The sequence below is a fragment of the Oxyura jamaicensis genome, chromosome Z, assembly GCF_011077185.1.
Source record: "Oxyura jamaicensis isolate SHBP4307 breed ruddy duck chromosome Z, BPBGC_Ojam_1.0, whole genome shotgun sequence".
In the NCBI taxonomy this organism is placed as follows: domain Eukaryota; kingdom Metazoa; phylum Chordata; class Aves; order Anseriformes; family Anatidae; genus Oxyura; species Oxyura jamaicensis.
The window spans coordinates 76,654,003-76,674,374 of NC_048926.1; the positions used below are offsets into that span (position 1 = coordinate 76,654,003).

Genomic DNA, 20,372 nt, shown 5'->3' on the forward strand with positions numbered 1-20,372 from the left:
TTAGTACCACATGTCTAGCGCTATTGAGGCTTCCTGCTGAGAACTCCACTGCAAACTGGCAGCTGATTCAAAACACTGCTATTTTCAACAGTTCAAAAAATGTAAATGTGTCAGCAACTGGTCAAATAGGCTTCCATATGGTGATTTATTGCAATCTTACACATTAGCCTACTACTGACTTGTATAAATCACGCTCAGGGAGAAAACATCTCCTGTGTGCATCTTTATAATGAGTTCATGTGCTGAATCAATCTCAGTAGCGTCAGACTGGTCTCAAAATGTATATTTGAGCATTCTCAATTAGACAAAGATAATTTCTATAGCCAAGTTTCTTCATGTGCACAAATCTCAGGTAAATATGCTTTTCCAGGGAGCTTTGGAAGGACAGAAGGGTGAAGAAAACCTTTCTCAACAGTAGAGAAGCCAGTGAAACAGATCTGCAAACACTATTTATGTTCATTTACAAAGGAAAATTCCTGGTTGCTGGAAACCTTGCTACATTTGGCTAGCTCTGTATGCTGCACAATCTGACCTGCAATGGAGCAGTGCAACTAAGGTACCAAAAGCATGAAGATCCATGCAGCCTTTCATAGCTTCATTATCTGCACGTGGCCATGGTCAGGATGGTTATACTCACAATGGGGAGCAAAAAATAATCACAAACCAGTAAATCTTCCCCATATTGGCACCACAAAGAATAATGCCTGTGAAATTTTATGTGAAAGTTTACCTGCAGCCACTGGGACTGGTCATTGTGTCCAGAGGTCCAGGCATTGACTTTGCCTTGCTTGTCCAGCCGAGCTTTCCTGGGCTCCCAAGCAAACATGTCCATGTTGAGCGTCCGGAAAACACTGGAGGCAGTAATTTGATAGTCCTGTATATGTCCTGACTTCATCCCTAGGGGTTCAGAGCAACCTGGAACAACAAAATAAGATCTGTGACACTACCTACTTATCTCTGTAACTGGTTTAGGTTTTTCCCTTATGGAAAAGAAAACTGGCAATTCTCAAAGAAAGGGCTTTAATCAAGAGTATTGTTGGGGGAAGCTGCAAACAAAGACATGAAAAATAGCCATTTCAAGGCACTTTATTTCAACACTACCTTAGAAGAATTGAAAACAAGATAGAGAATTCAAGTATTTTATGCTCACATAAATTTATGAAGGGAAACAAACAGAAAAAATTACTTTTGTCTCTTATCTTGGTTTTCTTTTCCTGTCCAGTAGCTTGATATTGTTTCCCCTATTCAGTTCATTTTTATCATGTTTATATGCCTTGCCACAAAACCCATGCCCCTGTGTACTGAGGAAACATTATTTTTTCTTAATGCCATTACTGACGTATAATGTTAACAAGCACTGAGCCCTTCTACACTTTCTAATTACTTGATACTCAGACAAAAAAGCCTCTACACATGCTGGCAGAATGGAAGACTACAGAATAAGGTCTGCAAGGGAGGGAGAACATTAGTAGAGAATTGTGTAGGAGAAATAGAGTTATAGGCTTATTTGCTTAAACTAGGTGGATGTCCCACATAACTGAGTTATTCTGACTGCTGCTGAACATAGGCTTCTTTTGGGTGTCCATGAAACAACAACAGCAAAAAAAAATAGAAACAACATCAATTTAATAAGTGACTCTATGTTGCTCTGCCCTGCTACAGTACAGTGAGAATACACAAAGCACATCTAGATCCAGAAGAGAGAAGAGGAAAGCTGACAACAAGCAAGACAACCTTGGATGTAACAACAGTACTGGAAGTGAGGGAGGGAGGTGAGCTGCCTGGTTTTAAGGTTTAAAAGCAAAGAAAGCAAAACAAAATAAAAGAAAGCAACAACAACAACAACAACAAAAAAACAAGTGAGGTGACTGAGAGTGAGGGATGAAAAGTGCTCAGGAAGAGTGGACATATGGCTGCGTGGAGCAATTATTGATGGATGGATACTTGTGGGAACACAAACAGTGGCAGCTTTGTTAATTTTTTCCTCCAGCTATTGAAAATCTGCATGTGTGCAGTTGTGCCAAAGTTGTCATTCTGTAAATTCGGTGATCCTACTCAGATCTGTGGCTGACTTATCTCAGTTAACCTGCAAATAATATTTTAATTTACTCTAACTGAATGGGTCAGAATGTGCCCAGGACTTAGCATACCTCATTAGGGCTGATGCAAGAAGTGCATCACCCTCTGATGACTGTGGGTGACAGGACCTGGACTTTCTAAGACAAAAGTTTTCCACCTGACGTTTGGACCTCAAGCCACTGGGCTGGTTCCTTCGAGGTAACCATTTGCCACGTCACCAGCTGGGTCTCTTAAAGTACACTGGTAAATTTCCTGCGGTTATATGACCCGTCTCACCTCGTGTCTCCTGATAAAATCAGAGCAGTGTGACCACTGAAAAAAAAACACTCAAAACTACCATATTGTTTTTCACTTTATTTAAGCAAGATATCAAAGCTGGCTCTCTTTTTCTTAAAAGTTCATCTTCTCCACAGTATGCTCGCCCTCATTTAAAAGATCTGAATATTGTTTGGTTTCTTTGATATTCCTAGCAAAGACCTTTTGGTCTGATTCTACTTTCTGTTTCTCCAGTTGGTTTAACTACAGGTTCAGGTAGAATTACTGGGGATTCAAATAAGGGAAAGTAAGTCTAGGCCCCCTGGGGGGGTTCAAACAGCAGGAGCAAATTAGCAGAGACAGGTAATAACAACATGCTCTTTAATGTAGTAACAACCGTATTTAAACTTTGAAATACTGGCATGTATCATATTCAATTAAAAATAAACAGAAAACAGAGCTATTTTTTTGGGCGGGGGGAGGCGGGGGGAAACAACAACAAACCTTTTCAGAACTGATTCTCAGTGCAAAAATGGAGAATGTGAAGCCTTGCCTGTTGAGGGAACTATCTACTTAAAAACAACAAAACAATTTTCCTGGGAGTAGGAGGGAGCAATTGATAGTGTAAATAAGAGAGACTCATCTGTTGCTTTAGAGAAGGATTTTGCTTATTATTCAACTCTAAAGTATCACTCCAAGATCACAAGGACTGTCAGCAGGAATGTTTCATCCAAGGAATCTGAAGGAGGCTCTGACACAAAAACATGGGTTGTCAAAACTGTTTTTCAGTGCTGATCCAATCCATCAAAATAGTTCTATCTTCTCTGAGTGTTATTATTGATTTATGAAACAACAGATGTGTCTGCTTGTGTGTCTGTGCATGCGTGCATGAATTAATGGCATTTCACACCTGCCTTCCTTCTAATCTGCTCCAGATGAAAAACAAAAGAGGAGTAAGATGGTTGTTGCAAATAAGTGGAGAAAGTGAGAACAAGGAAAACTGAAACAGATAAACTTGATATACATGGGTGGCAGAACAGCAGCAGATCACACATGGTCACTTCCCATGGCACTCTGCATGGAATATGATGACTGGTTTTTGTTTTTATTTTTTGAGAGGTGAGCTTTTATTGAGAGCACAAACAACAGAATCATCAAACTGCTACAAAACTTTATGTCTGTAGATACGCATCTGTCACAGAAGTGTAATAATGCTTACAACTCCTTGAGACATCTCCACTGTACTGTATGTTCTTTCAATTTGCTTCATATTGTTCCTTTGAAAGGATTAAACCTCCTCTTCCCTTTCTACAACCTGTTAAAATCAATGAGAGCTGATGTAGACACACTTGTGGCTATGCTCAGAGGAGCATCTGATAATTGGTAACTGGTGACTGTGTACATTTACACTCATCTAGGTATAAGTTTGGAGACATCTTATTTGGCCTACCCCAATGAAAAAGGAGCAATGAACTAATGAGGAACCTAAACACTGGGAAAGTGTGGATTAGGGTATGAAAATTGAAAGGATCCACATGGCTCTTATTCTCTGTTGTCTTTTCTGATGGCACAATATTTTAGTCTTCTGAGTCCTATACGTTGCTGTCATACAGAACTTCTTTCAAAAAAGCTCAACATTCCAACAGAAATATTAAATATCTGACATAGCAGAGGCAAAACTGTAAATGCTTCTGCATGTGAAGGTCTACTTGCATCTTATTTTGAATGAGGATTAATGAAGAACTGACAAAATCTGTGTTTAAAATGTTAACACTGTGGTATTTTTTATTTTCTGAAAATCAAGACATTTTAAAAAAAATCTTACTATTAATGAATATAGGATTCCTCTCCAGAGTAGATACAACTGAATATGAAAAAGGGGAGGGGGATCTAATATTAACTGCAAATATTAAAGAGGCTCCTTGTGTGAAAGTGCTTTTAGATATTGTTGGTTTGGAGAAATATTTACCAGAAAACAACTAACTGAAAGAAAAAAATTACCTGCTCAGAAGATGCTATGTGCAAGTGTCCCCTGCTTAGTGCTGGGGACTAACTTTCCTCTTTAAGAAGTGACAAACTCAGAACATTAGGAATTTATTGAAATTGCCCATGGCCACCAAAACACACCAGCATGAACAGTGGACCACCTGCAATAAGGCAGTGCCTACCATATGCAGATGTTTGAGCGTGTGAGTGAATTGCATGAGTGAGTGACTACGTTGTGTGAAATTATCTGCTGTTGATAGTTTGATGCTAATGCTAATAACAGCTTAATGAATAAAGGCATTCTAATAAACAGTAGCTGTAATCTGTGTCTCCCCATAAATGAATACTCTGTGGTACAGATGGAATTTACAACACAGAGATGTGCAAAACACAGGCAAGGCAGGAACACAAGACCATGTAAATTAATGCCTGATTTACTGATGGCCAACTACACAAGCACCGATCATGATTTTCAATAACATCTGACCATGAGTCCTTTCAAGTAAAAGGATTTATGAGTATATGGTAGATTATATTGAACATTTTGATGAAATTTGTACTAAGAAAGGATTAACTTTTTGGATGATCCGGTGCTGCAACATAGTCTCAGTCCTTTTGGTAGTGACTCCCTTTGAAGCACCAGCACTTGTCAAAGAAGCCAGACATCTCAACATGTTTTTCTGCCTAAGAAAGACAGACCACCTGGAATTACAGTGCATTAGTCTGCCGTTACATATAATTATACTCCTCTTTCATTAAGATTGAAATGCGTCTGTTGAGGCTTGGCTGCCCAGGGTCCTAAGAAATGACAACCTTGAAACTGTTAGGAGACCACTGAAATTAATTCACTTCAGTAGCTTTCACAGTTCTTTGAGCAAAACAATTCCTGGTCATTCTGGCAAGGACTTACTCTAAATTGCAGTTCCAGAAATGGAAGACATGAAAAAAAATCTAATAGACTAAAGCAGCTAGACAGAATTTTCTATTTACTCTCAAACCTATCTATATTGGAAAAGGGCTACACTGAGATTAATGCATTAACTTTTCATTTCTGAATCTGGTTTTGATGCCACTAGAGGACTGAGGATTATTTAACTCCAGCTGTTTTGATATATCATTTGTGAATGGGATGACTATTGTTTGTACAGTAAGCAGGCAGCCACACAAAAATCTTTCTTAAATGAATTCAGTGGAGAGCTCCCACTGGTAAAAGGTTGATCTCTTGAAAAAGATAAAAAATTTACATGCTTTACTGAATTTCTAAGGGAACGTTTCTTGCAGAGAGTGGCTAGAGGTCAGGCTTTACATTTTTGAGCTATAACTTCTGCTACTACAGGGGTTTATATTGGTTCCACTTGTTCATTTACTTTTTTGCTGCATGACACAATCCCTGCTTCTGCTGGAAACCCACAGAACAAATCTAAACTGAAATCTTGTCCAAAGCAGACCAGCAAAATACTTCTGCCTCCAGCATGAGTGGTCTTCAAAGGCAGCCGAAGCACTCTGGTACCTCTGAGGATGTCATACACACACCAGTGTGGTCTTTCAGTCCTCATGAGAAATGACTCAAGTCAGCTTTGGTGCCAGAAAGATATACAATGCAATACTGAGTAGGTGCCACATTACCCTACCCTTGTTACTGCCCTATTGCAATCCACTTCTGTCACTCATATTATTTAGATAAGTATTTTTGCTGATGTAACTTACAGAAAAAGAGACAGATTTCTGCCAGGATAAACTCAGGCCTGCCAACTGCATTTCACCTGGTGGTGAAACCACTTTGAGGTGGTTTAGACCACAGGCACAAAAATGTGGTGCTTGCTTAAGCAGCACTACAGCAGCTTTCCAGTACTTAAAGGGAGCTACAGAAAGGCTGGGGAGGGACTCTTTGTCAGGGAGTATAGGGACAGGAGAAGGGGTAATGGCTTTAAACTGAAAAAGGGTAGATTTAGATTAGATGTTAGTAAGAAATTCTTCACTCAGAGAGCGGTGAGGCCCAGGCCCAGGATTCCAGAGGAGCTGTGGCTGCCCCATCCCTGGCAGTGCCCAAGGCCAGGCTGGATGGGGCTGGGGGCAGCCTGGGCTGCTGGGAGGGGCCCCTGCCCATGGCAGGGGGTGGGACTGGGTGGGCTTTAAGGTCCCTTCCAACCCTTGGTTCCTATGGTTCTATGCTTTTATGAATTTTTATGATTCTTTGATTTAATGATTGTATTTGATGCTTCAGAGACACAGTGATTGAAGAGAACCCACCTGATAACTCACAGCCCAGAAGTTCCATCCTCAATGTGCAATGTCTTCTGCAAACCTGAGGATACAGCCGGATGTACTGTGACTTTATTGGTGGCGTGAAGGAGTTAGCATATGGGGTATTGTTGTCCACGTTTCCACGGAACACCTATGGCAAAGTGACATCTTAATAAAACATGCCAGAAGCACTACAAAAGGTGCAGTTGATTACCCCACCTCAAAAATACCTGCTTTTTTCTTCTCACCTGTCCTCCATGTTTCTCTGCAGGTATTTTGCAGATTGAGGCTGTCCTATCTCCTCCAATGCCCAACATAAGTTTTTAAGCAAAACCTGAAAACCTGTCTTGCACCAGTGTGCATTTGCCACCTGTGCTGTGGGCCTTTATCTTGTCACTCCTAGGAACTCGATCTACTAATGAACTAAATTACATCTTCTTTTCTAATTAGTGCATTAAATAGCCCCTATTCAATTTAGCCTTCAATTATTTGCACTGATTGACATTTACTCTTCCCCTCTACTTCAAGAACCTGCTCTAGGTCCCACTGCAGTGTACTATAACCCTCCTATTGATCTCAGCGGGAGCTGAATTAAACCTATAAGCATTTCCCTATTTACTCCTCATTCTAACTAGATATGCTTTGTATGTATTTTGCTTTCTTCCCTCACTACACACCTTTCGCCCAGCAGTTTAATCTCCTGCCTGCATAAGAAAAAAACATGTCCAACACTGCAAGATGCCTTTGTTCTATCCTAACCTATACAGCAAAGGGATTTTTGCCGCTTTGTATGCAGAAGTCTGTACAAAAAAATAAATGGTAATTATAAAGCGTAAATGTGTACTTCTCACTGGATGATACCATTTGTGCAGCACAGAGATTAGCATTGATGAATGGGTTCTATGCTTTTAAGGGTTAACGGCAATCTGCCAATGTAATAAAACTAAATTGAAAACGGAGTAATGAGTAATTACTGATAAACTAATTAAAATGAAAATCAGTTAAGTGTAATAAACAGGATTTTTTTTTGCCTTGGGACAAAATATTTATAAAACCATCCATTAAAGAATAAGACATTCTTAGCAGAAAGACAGTCAAAATTTCTGGATTTTTTAAAAAGAAACATAACAACAAGGCAACCTATATCAAGCTGTCAAGTAATTAAGCTTAACTACTAGAAATACTTCATATTTCTGAAGGCAGCTAAACCTTGAGACATAGACATACACAGTAAGTCATACACAGATGACTTAACTTACCATATCCTCATTTGTGCCTTTTACTTTGTACATTGTCCACGACTTCCCATCATTACTATATGCAATTTTGTAAGATTTTACATATTCTGGACTTCCAATTCTCTTGGCACCCTGGGTTATAACTCCAGTGACTCGCATCTTCTTCTGCAGGTTTATCTGAAATGACAGTGCAACAGTATCACTAACCATCTGAGGGACATAATTTTGATCCTAGATTAATTTGGTTCCTTTTTTTTTTTTTTTTTTTAATCAAAGAAATGAAAAAACATAGCTGTATCATTTAAATTACTATCTTCACACTTGTATTAATTACTTCTATATTTCATTCATCATATACATACACAGACATTTTTTTTTTTTAAAAAAGCATATACTGTGCTTATATTCTTACGTGCACTCACACACATTGCTACATATGGGGTATCGCTGCTATAGTACCGGTACATGGCATTTTACTGGTAGTGCTAGGTATTTCCTTCCTAAAGAAGAAATACAACAGTGCTTAAAATTACCGAAGGCTGAATCTTCTGTTCTTTTATGGGCCAACATACAAATCCTATGTAAGAGCCTGAGTTAACCTCAAATTAACATTTTTTAATGAAAGTAAAAATGCATGGATGTTCTCTAAAGCAAATAAGTAGACTTTTATTTGATTCTCACTGAAAATTCATTTATCTGAAGATAACGGATGAAATGTTAATCCCAAAGAAGTCAATGACAAATTATCAATGGCTATCAAGAGATATGAACATTCCTTATCCCTGCTCCCTAGCTAGCAGGGCTGACACAGTGCCCTCCTTACTATTTGGGATGGCAGCCCCAGTGCAGGAGTATCGTGAGCCTGAGATGGATCAGGTATCTGCTGACGAGACACTTCAATCCCTTTATTCTTTATGGTGTGGTCTCAAGATTTTGTCTCAATTGGAAATGTAATCTAGTATCTATTAAGAAGGTAACATGATCAAACATCACTGTTAAAATATCTTATTACTTACAAAATGGGAAAGTGAGGAAAGACAGCATTTTACTGGTGTGCTTTTGAGGTATTGTAGCTGTTTCTCTGCTATTTGTCTGAAATAGTTGGGCTTTTGATATTTTTGTTCTTGAGGAAAAAAATGAAATGCCAATGTAGCTTTATCACATTCTCACCATAAGTAATGGATAAACACTCATACACTTTTAGGATAACAATGGTCGTTTTATCAGTTTAGACCTGGGAGAAGAGAAACTGCCTATACAAGTTCACATTTTTACAGGCTCCTTCTCATATATACCAGGAAAACTCAGAAATATTTGCAGTTGCAATGGGGAGAATGGACTAATACCAGGAATTTAGACAGGTATTAATTAGAAGAGATTTAGTCTTGGAAAACCTTTCTTCCACATTCCCTGTTTCCAAGAGGGTGAAAAAAAAAAACGCACACACAAAACAAAACAAACAAAAAACAAGCAAACAAACAACAACAAAAACACCACTCATATTTTTGTAAGAGGACAGCTTCAGAGACTACTATCAGCTACCATTTCAAAATGTAGTTAACACAGAATAGTAAATGGACAGACACAAAGGTTTCTCCAAGTCTCTTCTGCAGATGTCACTCTGTATATGGAATTTAAAATTATTTATAAACAGGCAACATAGAAAAGTTTGTCATATATTTACTATATTTATAATAGTAAAGTGGATGCCACTTCCAAATACAAATTGGAAAGTACAGTCAAACATAACACAGTCATTGACAATTTGCTTTTTAGATATGCAGCCAAGAAATGTCTTCAAATTTCACTGTTTGGGAAGAGGAAGACACCATGGGAGATACCCCAATACCAAATAACTTTTCTTTGATCTAGTTATGCATATATCTAATGTTCTTTCAGGTTCACTCTCAGTTTTTATTTTTATTTTTCCCAGATAATGATCTAATGATCTAACAAAGTTTTTTTTTTTTTTTTTTTTTTTTTTTTTTTTTTTTGATGAGAATTTACGTAGAAGATATTTTTTCTAGTTACTTGGAAAGAATAATTTCCAATGAAACTATGGCTTTAACCACTGTATAGTCTCTTACCACAATGGCTCCTCTCCATGCCCCAGCCTCCAACTCTAATACACAACAAATCAACTACTGCACCTCAAGAGGCTTTCTTCCTTTTAGAAGCTTTCTCAATCAGGAATCGTACCCTGAATCATAAACTGAGCTATGGATTTAAACAGTATTGAGCTTGAAATAACTTAGGAAAGAAAAACAGGACACTGTGTTTTGCAGTTAGATCTATAAATTCTGTCAATGTTTGCAGGAAAATTCCGGTGAAGGAGGAAGAAAAACACTTTCAAATCCCTACAGCTTTCTTGCATAGAAAACTGTCATGGGGCTAAATGTGGTAGCTCCTTTCAGGGTATATGGATACACCAGGAATTAATTGGCCCTTTGTGACTGGGTTCCTTTATGTGTTTTAAATTTCTCAAGTCAGAGCCTAGCAAAACACAAACTATTAGAACTGTGCAATGACTATAATGAAGCTGGTGCTGAAATCTTTCTTACTTAATGTACTTCAGCGGGAAGCACAGTTTCTTCCCAATGTGAAATGTGAAGTAGTTCTTGTAGCACTAAAAGCATTTTCAAATGCATTTTTCTGTGGCAATTGTTAAGAAAAACAGCTTGGGATGCTCTGCTTTGTGGATACAACAGAAACAGATTTAGGATAGGAAGTTATATATTCTAATTACATGGGTGACTGTGTTTTAAAACAAAGAGGTGAAAATCAACATGGTAAGAACAGGAGTTAAACATATTGTTTTATAAAAGGCAGCATCTTATTTGGTTATAAAAGACTCCGTGTCATCACGTAGAGCAACCAGGCAAATCAAGGATGATTAAAGATCCACGGTATTTGAACGGCTTGCCACACTAATTTAGGTACTAGTGCAGGACAACGACTTTGGAAGAAGAATGTACTTGCAAGAAGTTTGAGGAAAGAGCTGAAAGGCCTCATCAGTTCTCCTAGTCTGGCTTACGTCTACGGTTACTCTGAGAGTACCAAATTCAGGGTTGGCAGGCAGCCCACATGCACGGTGCTGCAATTGGCTCCGGGGAACAGCAACTGACAGCATCTCACTCACTCAGCACACTTTGGGGACAGCAGCTGCAATGTGCACATGCAGAGAGATCTTAGTAAAGGATGCCTACTGCTGTACTTCCTCACGGCACACAGCATTTGATGAAACTTGAGCAAGGTGCCACTTTACACCCACAATTAAAGAATCAGCCTCTAACAGGTTTTGCATTCCAATGCAAAAGTTTCCTGCTGCTAGAGTAAATGATGAGCACTAAATCATGCAGGTAAAACTGCCTGTAAGAGAAAGCCCATAGTCTGATTTCAGCCCATCCAAATCTGATTCTACAGGAAAGAGGCACTGTCTGCACAATAGATGGTGCAAATTCACTATGCTGGTATGGCAAGTTAGTTAAAAACTCAGCAACTGGACAGGCTTGGCAGCCAACTCAATTTAACAGCCCTCAGGGATAAAATCTAGTACCTCACATTCAGTGCTGTACGCATTGCTGAGGGCTGAACTTGTGTACTGCCAGTCGCCTGGTGCCTCCTAAACTGCATCATAGAGACAAAACTAAGTAAAAAGAAAATCACTCAGGAAGTGCTCCCTTGAGTGTAGCACATGCCCCAGAGCTGAGGAACAAAATGCACTCTATCAGTTAAAAAAATTCCCAGCAACCCCTGAAATTTCATTTAATCTTGTTCCTTTTAACCACCACAATCACCCCAGCTCCATGATTAGACCACTTTTCTCATCACAGCAGTTTACAGAGCCGTGGCCTTTTTCTGCAGGAGGGGAAACAGTGACTTGCTATGCCTCCTGCTCTCAGCACTGATTTGTAGCAGTAATTACCTATTAAACAATTTTCATGGGTGCACTAATGTCTTTGAATGCAATGACTCACATAAATCTGTTTTGGGATGCTAAATCATTCAGATGTCTATACAGATGAAGATGTAGGCAATCAAAATTTAACTGGAATTTAACTTCAAAAAAATCCGTATCATTAAGGAAAAACAAATGAAAAACAATATATATATTTTTTTCCCAGGAGAAGGTGTCAATATGAACAAGGCAAATTTACAAGTTTCTACAGATTGCACAAAGTAAAAACATTGCAAAGACAATTATTTCAAAGGCAATTATTTTCAAAGACGATTCAGAACCAAACCTACAGATCTGCATGTTGCTTTTACAGCTTCACTTTTAGTTGTGAGAAAATGGAGGACCATAAAACTGGAGATAACTACAACATGTTTTTTCCCATAAAAACAAGAAACCATTGAATAAATAGTCCAAAGAGCTCCACAAAATAAAATAAAAATAAATAAATAAATAAATAAATAAACCTTCCCAGCATGCTTAACAAACATTAGAACTATAGGAAGAAGAAAAAAAAAATCACATTCATAATATGTCAATGTAACAGAACAGGAGAAATTACGGACACCATCAATGTAAGTTCATATTCCTCTGAAATCTGTGATCAAATATTAGCATATTCAGTGTGTAGAAACTATGTACTTGACAAAAAAAAAAAAAAAAAATCAGTTGCATCTGTCTCATCTATATTATTACATGCAGTAGTGGAGGAGAGGGATGAGAAGATGAAGTGACTTTAGGAAGACACCATATGTGATGCTCTTGGCCAGAATACATAACCATAATCCTCTCCTTTGTTACTGAACTGTTAGCAATAATACCACTAAAATTTAGTACAGAACAGGTTTGCCTGAAGTATACCTTAACAGCAAGCTTCCAAGACTAGTTTAAAGCCTTCATGAAGCATTGGGTCTTTGAAACTTTAAATGTATTTTTTCATGAGGCTTTGTTCATAACAGAAAAGCAATTTACAAAGAACTGTGATGTTTACCTAGTTCACTTATGAGATACAATAGCATTACTATAAATAATTCTCCATCCTTTCTGGCACAAAGCGCATATTTTTTTCAGTAACCTTCACGACTGCTGATGTAAAAATAGGGTTGATCAGGACTATACGGGCATACAAAGATTTACTATAGCAATGCTTCCCTGATGATTTCATCGGTTTTTGAAAGATTGAAATTTATTTATTTTTTAAGTTATGATTCTGATAAAGCTAGATAGAAAGCTCCCACAGAAGCATATGCTGATGAGAAACATGGATACTTGCCAATGGAAATGTTTGTAATAAACTCAGGAAAGGAGTAACCTGAGATGATTCCTGCAATACTGTGAAATGTAATAAGCCTGAAAGCTCCCTCCTATGATTCCCTCTCAGTCTTCAAGAACAAGGGGTCCTGAGCATGATGAACATTTCTGTTTCACTCAGATGGCATGTCTGAAGCAGGGGCTGCAGTGTGATGCAGGACTCTGCATGTGATGAGGTTCAGGACGGCCAGAGCAGGTCAATTCCTGTTATATTCCTGGCTGCAGAGATCACCATGCCTCAGTGGAAAGTGCTTGTATATCTTGCCTGTCTGTGGCTTTTTGTTATTCTCCTAACCAGCACTGTCAGCAGAGCTTCTCCAGGTTTAGCTGAAGGAATTAATGCAGTCAGGATAGCAGCAGTGATACGAGTCCTAACTAGCATCCAGATGAGGTTAGGCAATGATTTATCCATGTTGGCATTCCAGCTGTTGCTTCTGTTCTGGAATGGGAGCTTGCTACATGGTGAAAAGCCAACTTGTTTTATCTTAAATTTGTGATAGTCCGGAAGAACAAACACAATCATTTGCTGTATGTCACTTTACAAAAGGTAATTCCAGTTGTGATTGTGAGACTGTACCTTGCAGGCAAATTGATGAAATACCCTGTTATTTCAGATCTCAAATCCTCTTTGTTTCACTGACCTGGATGCAGATTCAGCAAAGACAACTTTCGTACCAAATCCTCTGTAAACTTACCCTCCTGATCCTGTTGTTCAATATGCCTCACCCAACTCTTTTCCCATACGGTAACAACAAATGGCTCTCAAGTCTTCCCTCTACTCACTTAGAGCTTAGTCCAAGCCAACCATTTAAAACGTCTTTGCTTTCTTCAGTTTATGTTTCAAGCTACGAATGCTGAATCAGTGGCATAAATTGTCCCATTAATTTAATTTCCATGTCTGTAGAAGAATCAGAATGTAGGTCAAAACCCACTTGTACAGAAAACATAAATACAGGGACTGTTTGGACCAAACTGTAATATTCATATGGAGGAGTGTACATTATGAATATTACCAAAAAGCACTCACTTCATTTGGCTTTTGTTGAGAACTTTCACTTTATGCCTCAGAGACTTTACATAATTAGACAGACTAAAAACTTGCTTGGTCTGTTTCTTCTTCTTATTAAGCCATTATTTTAGTCCCAAAGGTAGTTGTTATGAATGTCATTAACAGGATGATATGAATTATTCAAATACTGGCGTGTTTAGCCTGTCATCTCAAAAGAGGTCCATAATCAATCTCACATTGCTCAGAGATCTGAAGCCCTGTAAAATTTCATCTCATTTACAAATTCCTGATTAAATGGGTATTAACTACCTGCAATTTAAGGTTAGCTAAGAAACACTAAAATTGTTTATTGCTATTATTAATTCCTTCATATACCTTTAACTTCACTTCTTTGGCATGCTTGTATCTCAAAAGGAAAACAAAACAAACAAACAAGCAAACAAAAAAAAACAACAACACCCAAACCAAAACCCTACCACCAACCAACCAGCTCACCAAACAAACAAAAAAAACACTTCCCCAAATTGTCTAGAATAATTCTGGAAGTTCCAGTCAAATAATGTGTAAATAAAAACAACTGTCAAAGAAAATATCTAGATGTATTTCCACATGTAAAATACAATTGATCGATGGCTCATAGAGTTTAGAAGTAAGATGACAGGCTCAGGGCACAGAAAAAAACATGCCCTTTTCTTTTAATCCTACATGAAAACCCTCTTCTTTAGGGAACAGAAATAAATTCAGAAGGTACAATCTTAAAATTACCATGCAAATATATCCAGTTAAAACTCTTTAACTTGCCTTTGACAAATATCAGAGGTATTTTCTATTGCATCCTTTCAATATTTTTTTAAGGCACTTTGGTAGCTGCGCTGCAGTAAAAACTCCAGTAACAAATATTATCTGCTCTCAAGTCCAACAAGGACAACTGGGAAGAATTCCTATTTTGGACTTCAGCATGCCTTGCCTAGGTCCCGTATCTCCTCAAGCCAAGACTCAGAGGAGATGTGCTAGAAAATGACAGGTCTGTTGAAGAAAATCTCTTCATTAGCTTTAAATGTTAGGAAAAAAAAAAAAAAAAAAGCTAAACCTGAAATTAAAGGCATCCACTGAAAGATGGAAGCTGAAGCAAAAACTGGAACAGCTGAGAACATGCAGGAGATTAAGGCTGCCCTGGCAATGTGGTATCTCTGCTGGGGGTTTTGCATGTTCCCAGCTTATTTTAACAAACAAGGGAACTGAAGCTACTTATTTATTTCACCACAATATACACAGGAAGTGATAGCAGTGATACCAAATGTTGTATGAACAACATGTGTGGAGAGCACTTCTTAATCTTATTTATTTTATGCAGTTTATAACTAGAGTAGAGAGAAGGGGAAGAGTTTCACTGAAGAGTGCTTTCACAGGACATGATTGTTATGGGCTATGCAAAGGACAGTCCTGCTTTACTATGTCATCTTGGCTATGCCAGCCTTAGGAGATGCTATAAACCTAAACTCTGTCTGGATTTTTTGCAAGGAGTTTACAAGGAACATGCTAGCTTTCCATAGCAGGTAACATAACGGTGTTTTCAGTTCCTAAAAAACTTGTGATGCAACATTTCAGTTTTCATAACGCAGATCACAGAATATACGTTCTTACCCCTTTTCTTCCTGGTTTGATATAATCCTCATAATCATCATATACCCTCTTAAAACCTTCTTTTCCAATGGGCCTGGCTTTATGCTGCATATCATGCTGGTCATAGCATCTTTTTGTTCTTCCCACCTGCAAACACCTGGAAGTACTTTTCTAGTTAGTCCAGAGCCTTTTTCATTGTCAGTTTACAGAAGACCCAAAGCATGCTGAAATTCCAGTTGTAACTAGGACTTGCCGACTGACCTGGTAATGCTGATAATAACTAGACCAATTGTTAGACTCTGTTCACCTTGCGATACAATTTTTGGGAGAAATACAAATGGGAAAATAGGAGTACATGAAAGCAATACTTCCTACATATTGTCATCTTTGAGAATAATCTGTTAGTTGCTATGAGACTGGTTGTCTAGGGAGAAAGGCCAAGGTTTTAGATGGACACAAGTAAAGAGGTAGATTAATAAGCACACAGGTGGCAGATGGCTTTGTTTCTGCTGAAAAGACTATATCACCCACATGATTTTGCCACCCACAGATGTTATTACAAAAAAGGATGAACAGGCTTGAATGATTAATCCCCTCTGAACCTTAAAAAATTGCCTGAATATTGGTTGAATCACAACAAACAAACTCACATTTTTCATTATTTCTTGAAATTAACAACCAATAAACAAAGAAGTTAACATATAAATAAAAAGTTACCCTTGAGCAAGCATCCTGATGCCTAGGAAAAAAAAAAAAAAAAAAAAAAAAAAAGGACTTTCCTATCATGTTAATTAGGCCTGCATTTTTCCTTAAAATATTTTCTCCTTCTATAAAAGCTGATAGGAAATAGATTTGATAAAATGTAAAATGTTTTTTGGCTTTCCAATAGACCAAGAAAAGAAACTCAACATTGAGAGCTTCAGACTTCATAAAAACATAGAGTGGCTTGGGTTGGAAGGGACCTTAAAGACCATCTGGTTCCAACCCCCCTGCCATAGGCAGAGATGCCACCCACTAAAGCAGGTTGCCCAGGGCCTTGTCTAACATGGCCTTGGGCAGTCAGGGATGGGGCAACCACAGCTTCTCTGGGCAACCTGTTCCAGTGCCTCACCACCCTCTGAATGAAGACTTTCCTCCTAACATGTAATCTAAATCTCCCCTCTTTTAGTTTAAAACCATTCCCCTTGTCCTATATCTGCCAAGCAAAAAGTCGCTCTCCATCTTTTTATAAGCCCTCTGCAAGTATTGAAAGGCCAAAAGGAGGTCTGGTGGAGCCTTCTCTTCTCCAGACTGAACATCTCCATCTCACTCAGCCTGACTTCATAAGAGAGGTGCTCCAGCCTCATCCTTCATCCTTGTGGCCCTCCTCAATCATCCTTGTGGCCCTCCTCTGGACCTCATCTAACAGGCTTTCTTGTACTGGGGTACCAGGCTCAGATGAAGCAGTCCAAGGGGGGCCTCACAAGGGCAGAGCAGCAGACAGACTCTCTCTGGATGCAGCCATCCAGCCAATTCCTTATCACGGTGCTGGCAACTCCTACATTCCCAACAGCCTATATAAGACCATAACTTTTTTCCACCACCTCTAAAATTGCAGGGAAATTCCAAGGTGCAGACAGGGACTGCATGAGTCTGTAAAGCTGGGGCTGTGTCAGAGTTTTGACTCTATTTCCACCATAGAGGAAACTTCTGTCACATATCATATGAATTCAGCACCCATGTGCTGCTCTGGGGCCATTGACACACAAGGAAGTGTATATACATGTCTCTGTATCAAGCAAAAAAATGTATATATATATCTTAATATATTCATATATAACTCTACTTTTTCTTGAACTTTAGCTGTACTGAAGTAACTTGAACCAGTTCTTTTCTAGAAGTCAGACCTGGCAGAAGCCTGACTGTAAGTAAGGATCATTTGGCATGCTGGTTTTGAAAGTGAATGTTTACGACACAAAATACTATCACACACCAGCACAGCATCTTCTAAGTGTTTTAGACACTGTTGTCCCCACGGGGGGACTGTGATGCCCACACAGAGCTCCATTACAGCTGGCAAGCCACCATGTAGGCGCAGGGGCACCTCCACATGCAAGTTGTTACTGGCACAAGGAACCAGACAGACACAGATATGATCATTTCACCATGCCTCCACTTGCTGCTTTGATTACTTTTAATATCAGGATGGTAAATGTAAAAAATCCTTGGGTCAAAATAGATGGTGTCACAGAAACATAAAACAATGCATTTAAAAGTAATGTTCCTTCAGTCATTCAGCCATATTACAAGGAGTTATTAAGGAAAGCTGGTGCGCAGGCTGACAGCATGTGTTATGGATAGTGTTTATAACAGCATCAAGTTTCTGTTGCCATGGGAATGCTAACTCTGAACTGTCTGCTTTTGTATCTCTGAAACCTCAATCAAAAGTTGTTTGAATATGTCTGTGTGTGGGTGTTTGTGTGTATGAAGAACGAAACTAGGAGATTTAAGATAATATCAAATTGACACCAAGATAGGGGACACAAGGGAGTATCTGGATGATTAGACTAGGAAATGGGCTTCCAGTCCCTTTGTTTTCTTGTCTGAGAACATAAACAGCATTTTTAGACTATGCTAAACATATAGGTGTTGAGGGAGATCTGCAGCTTGCAGACATTGGTATTGAGTAGACTGAAGTCAGCGAATTTACAGCAGACTTTGACCATTTGAAGATATTTACTAATTCCTGTAGTTCAAAGGTCCTACGTGGAGCTGCTTTGAGAGAATTCAACTGCACATTCCTTATTAGTTTCCGCTCTCTCCTGTCAAGGACTTTCAGGTACTTACTGCCACTTGTCAATATTCCCCAAGGAATACTTTAATACTAAGTAAAATTTTGGATTGTTGACAAAAAATGAAGAGCTTAAATATGTTTTTCAGCATTTAATTTACCAGATTAAGTCTTTCTATACGGTTCAAATCACCATACATGATGACTCTCAGATCGTATTTCATAAAGTTCATTTAGCCACATTATACTAAGCTGAGAGCCATATTAAGTAATATTAAATATTTAATCTATGATGACAGGTATTTTTGGAAGCTGATACAACAGTACTCATGAATGAGGAAATGAACTTTGACAAAATGAACGGTTTGACAGATGGTAGTTTGCTTAGAGCCCTTACTAACAGATGTTTGAATGAATGTTCTGCAAGACCTCTGTGTATTTTAGGTTTTATCATTTTATTAGCAAATAGCTATCATCTGGTGTATACTTGCTCTTTGGAAGTTCTTGATGTGGAAACTGCTAATTTTTCAGTTTTTTTTTTTCTTTTTTTTTAAATAAAAATAAAAATTTATATACTTTATTTTTTTGTGCATTTAGGGTAAGAATGATGGAAAAATTATAAGTATTTTTTTCATGTGTCAGAATAGTTATGAGTAGGTTTGTGAGATTCAGATACACACAATGAATAATGCCAGTATAAGGGGCAATAAGACCAAAAAAACAGGGAGTCTGAGAACCAGAGGTGGGATTGAAGCTGCAAGTGGTGTGAGAGACACTGATTAAAAATAATAATAATAATAATAAAGCCACAATAAGTAAATAAATAAAATTTACTGAACAGAAACAATATTCCAATATATTTATAACAAATTAAAAAAATAAAAAGAAAAAACTTTATAAAAGCATCAGTAATCACTAAATAAAGTGCTTCTGGTGTAGAAACTGGACTTTGGATCCTCTCAAACAAGTATACTAATCACTATCATGCACAATCTTTGTCTTACCCTGCCAATTTTAAACATCAAATCCAGTAACATGTCAGAGTATGATTCAGTCCTTGGAGACATTTTTAGTGAATGCTGTGTATGGGCAATGCTGTAGTGTACTGTTTTTTCTGGGTGAACTCTGCCATCTCCCATACAGCTTGCTGGCTCTGTGCGCACCCTGCAGGGGTACGAACATTTCCATGCATTTCATGGGACGCCCACTGCATTGGTCCCTAATTTATCCCTCTGATTTCTGCTTCAGGAACATGCTATACAAGAACTACATTTCTGTGACTGACTAGACTTAGCTGACCTTGCAATTCTAAATTTCACAGTGGCCTGGGAAAGTTTTACCCAGAATCTGCTGGTGTAGATCTCCTTCTACAGGTCACCTTTTTTTTTAAGAGTCTCAGTAGGAAGACTATCTACACACATTTTCAAGAAATATAATGAAGAAAAAATGGAAAAAGAAAACTGCAAAAGGCAGAAGATATTAAAAAGAAAAAAAAAAAAAAAAAAGTAATATTTAAAAGGGATCTACTGTTAAGGGAAAAGTAAATAAAACCAACTATTTTGTTTTAGACCAATATATTCAGACTAATAGACTAATATATTTAGACTAATATATTCAGATTACTAATTAAAAGTTGGGCATCTTCTCCATCAAACTGTAATATCTCATCTATATAAAACTGTAATATCTCATCTAGAGTTTCATCTAAACTTTAGCATGTAGTTTCAGACAAGCTATTAGGGAACAAATTAGAAAATTGCTGTAACATTTTGTTTTAATTTATTTTATATAAGACTTCTAGCGTTTCTATTTCAAAATAATATTTGACATTTAAAAAATGACCCAAGAAAAAAAAAAAGTATAATATAGAGCTAGAAATGGATGACCTATTCTAACATGAGA

At 38.0% G+C, this 20,372-nt stretch overlaps 1 protein-coding gene across 2 annotated transcripts in view; it reads right to left on the bottom strand.

Moving 5' to 3' along the window:
- The window catches only part of EDIL3 (EGF like repeats and discoidin domains 3), a 267,133-nt gene that overhangs the window by 51,454 nt on the left and 195,307 nt on the right, over positions 1-20,372 (bottom strand). For both annotated transcript variants that reach the window (XM_035310845.1, XM_035310844.1), the window contains 3 exons: positions 7,824-7,979; positions 6,571-6,715; positions 731-915 (listed from right to left, as the gene is read on the bottom strand). In XM_035310845.1, the coding sequence (XP_035166736.1) occupies positions 731-915; positions 6,571-6,715; positions 7,824-7,979 (486 nt within the window). The remainder of the gene's footprint in view (positions 1-730; positions 916-6,570; positions 6,716-7,823; positions 7,980-20,372) is intronic.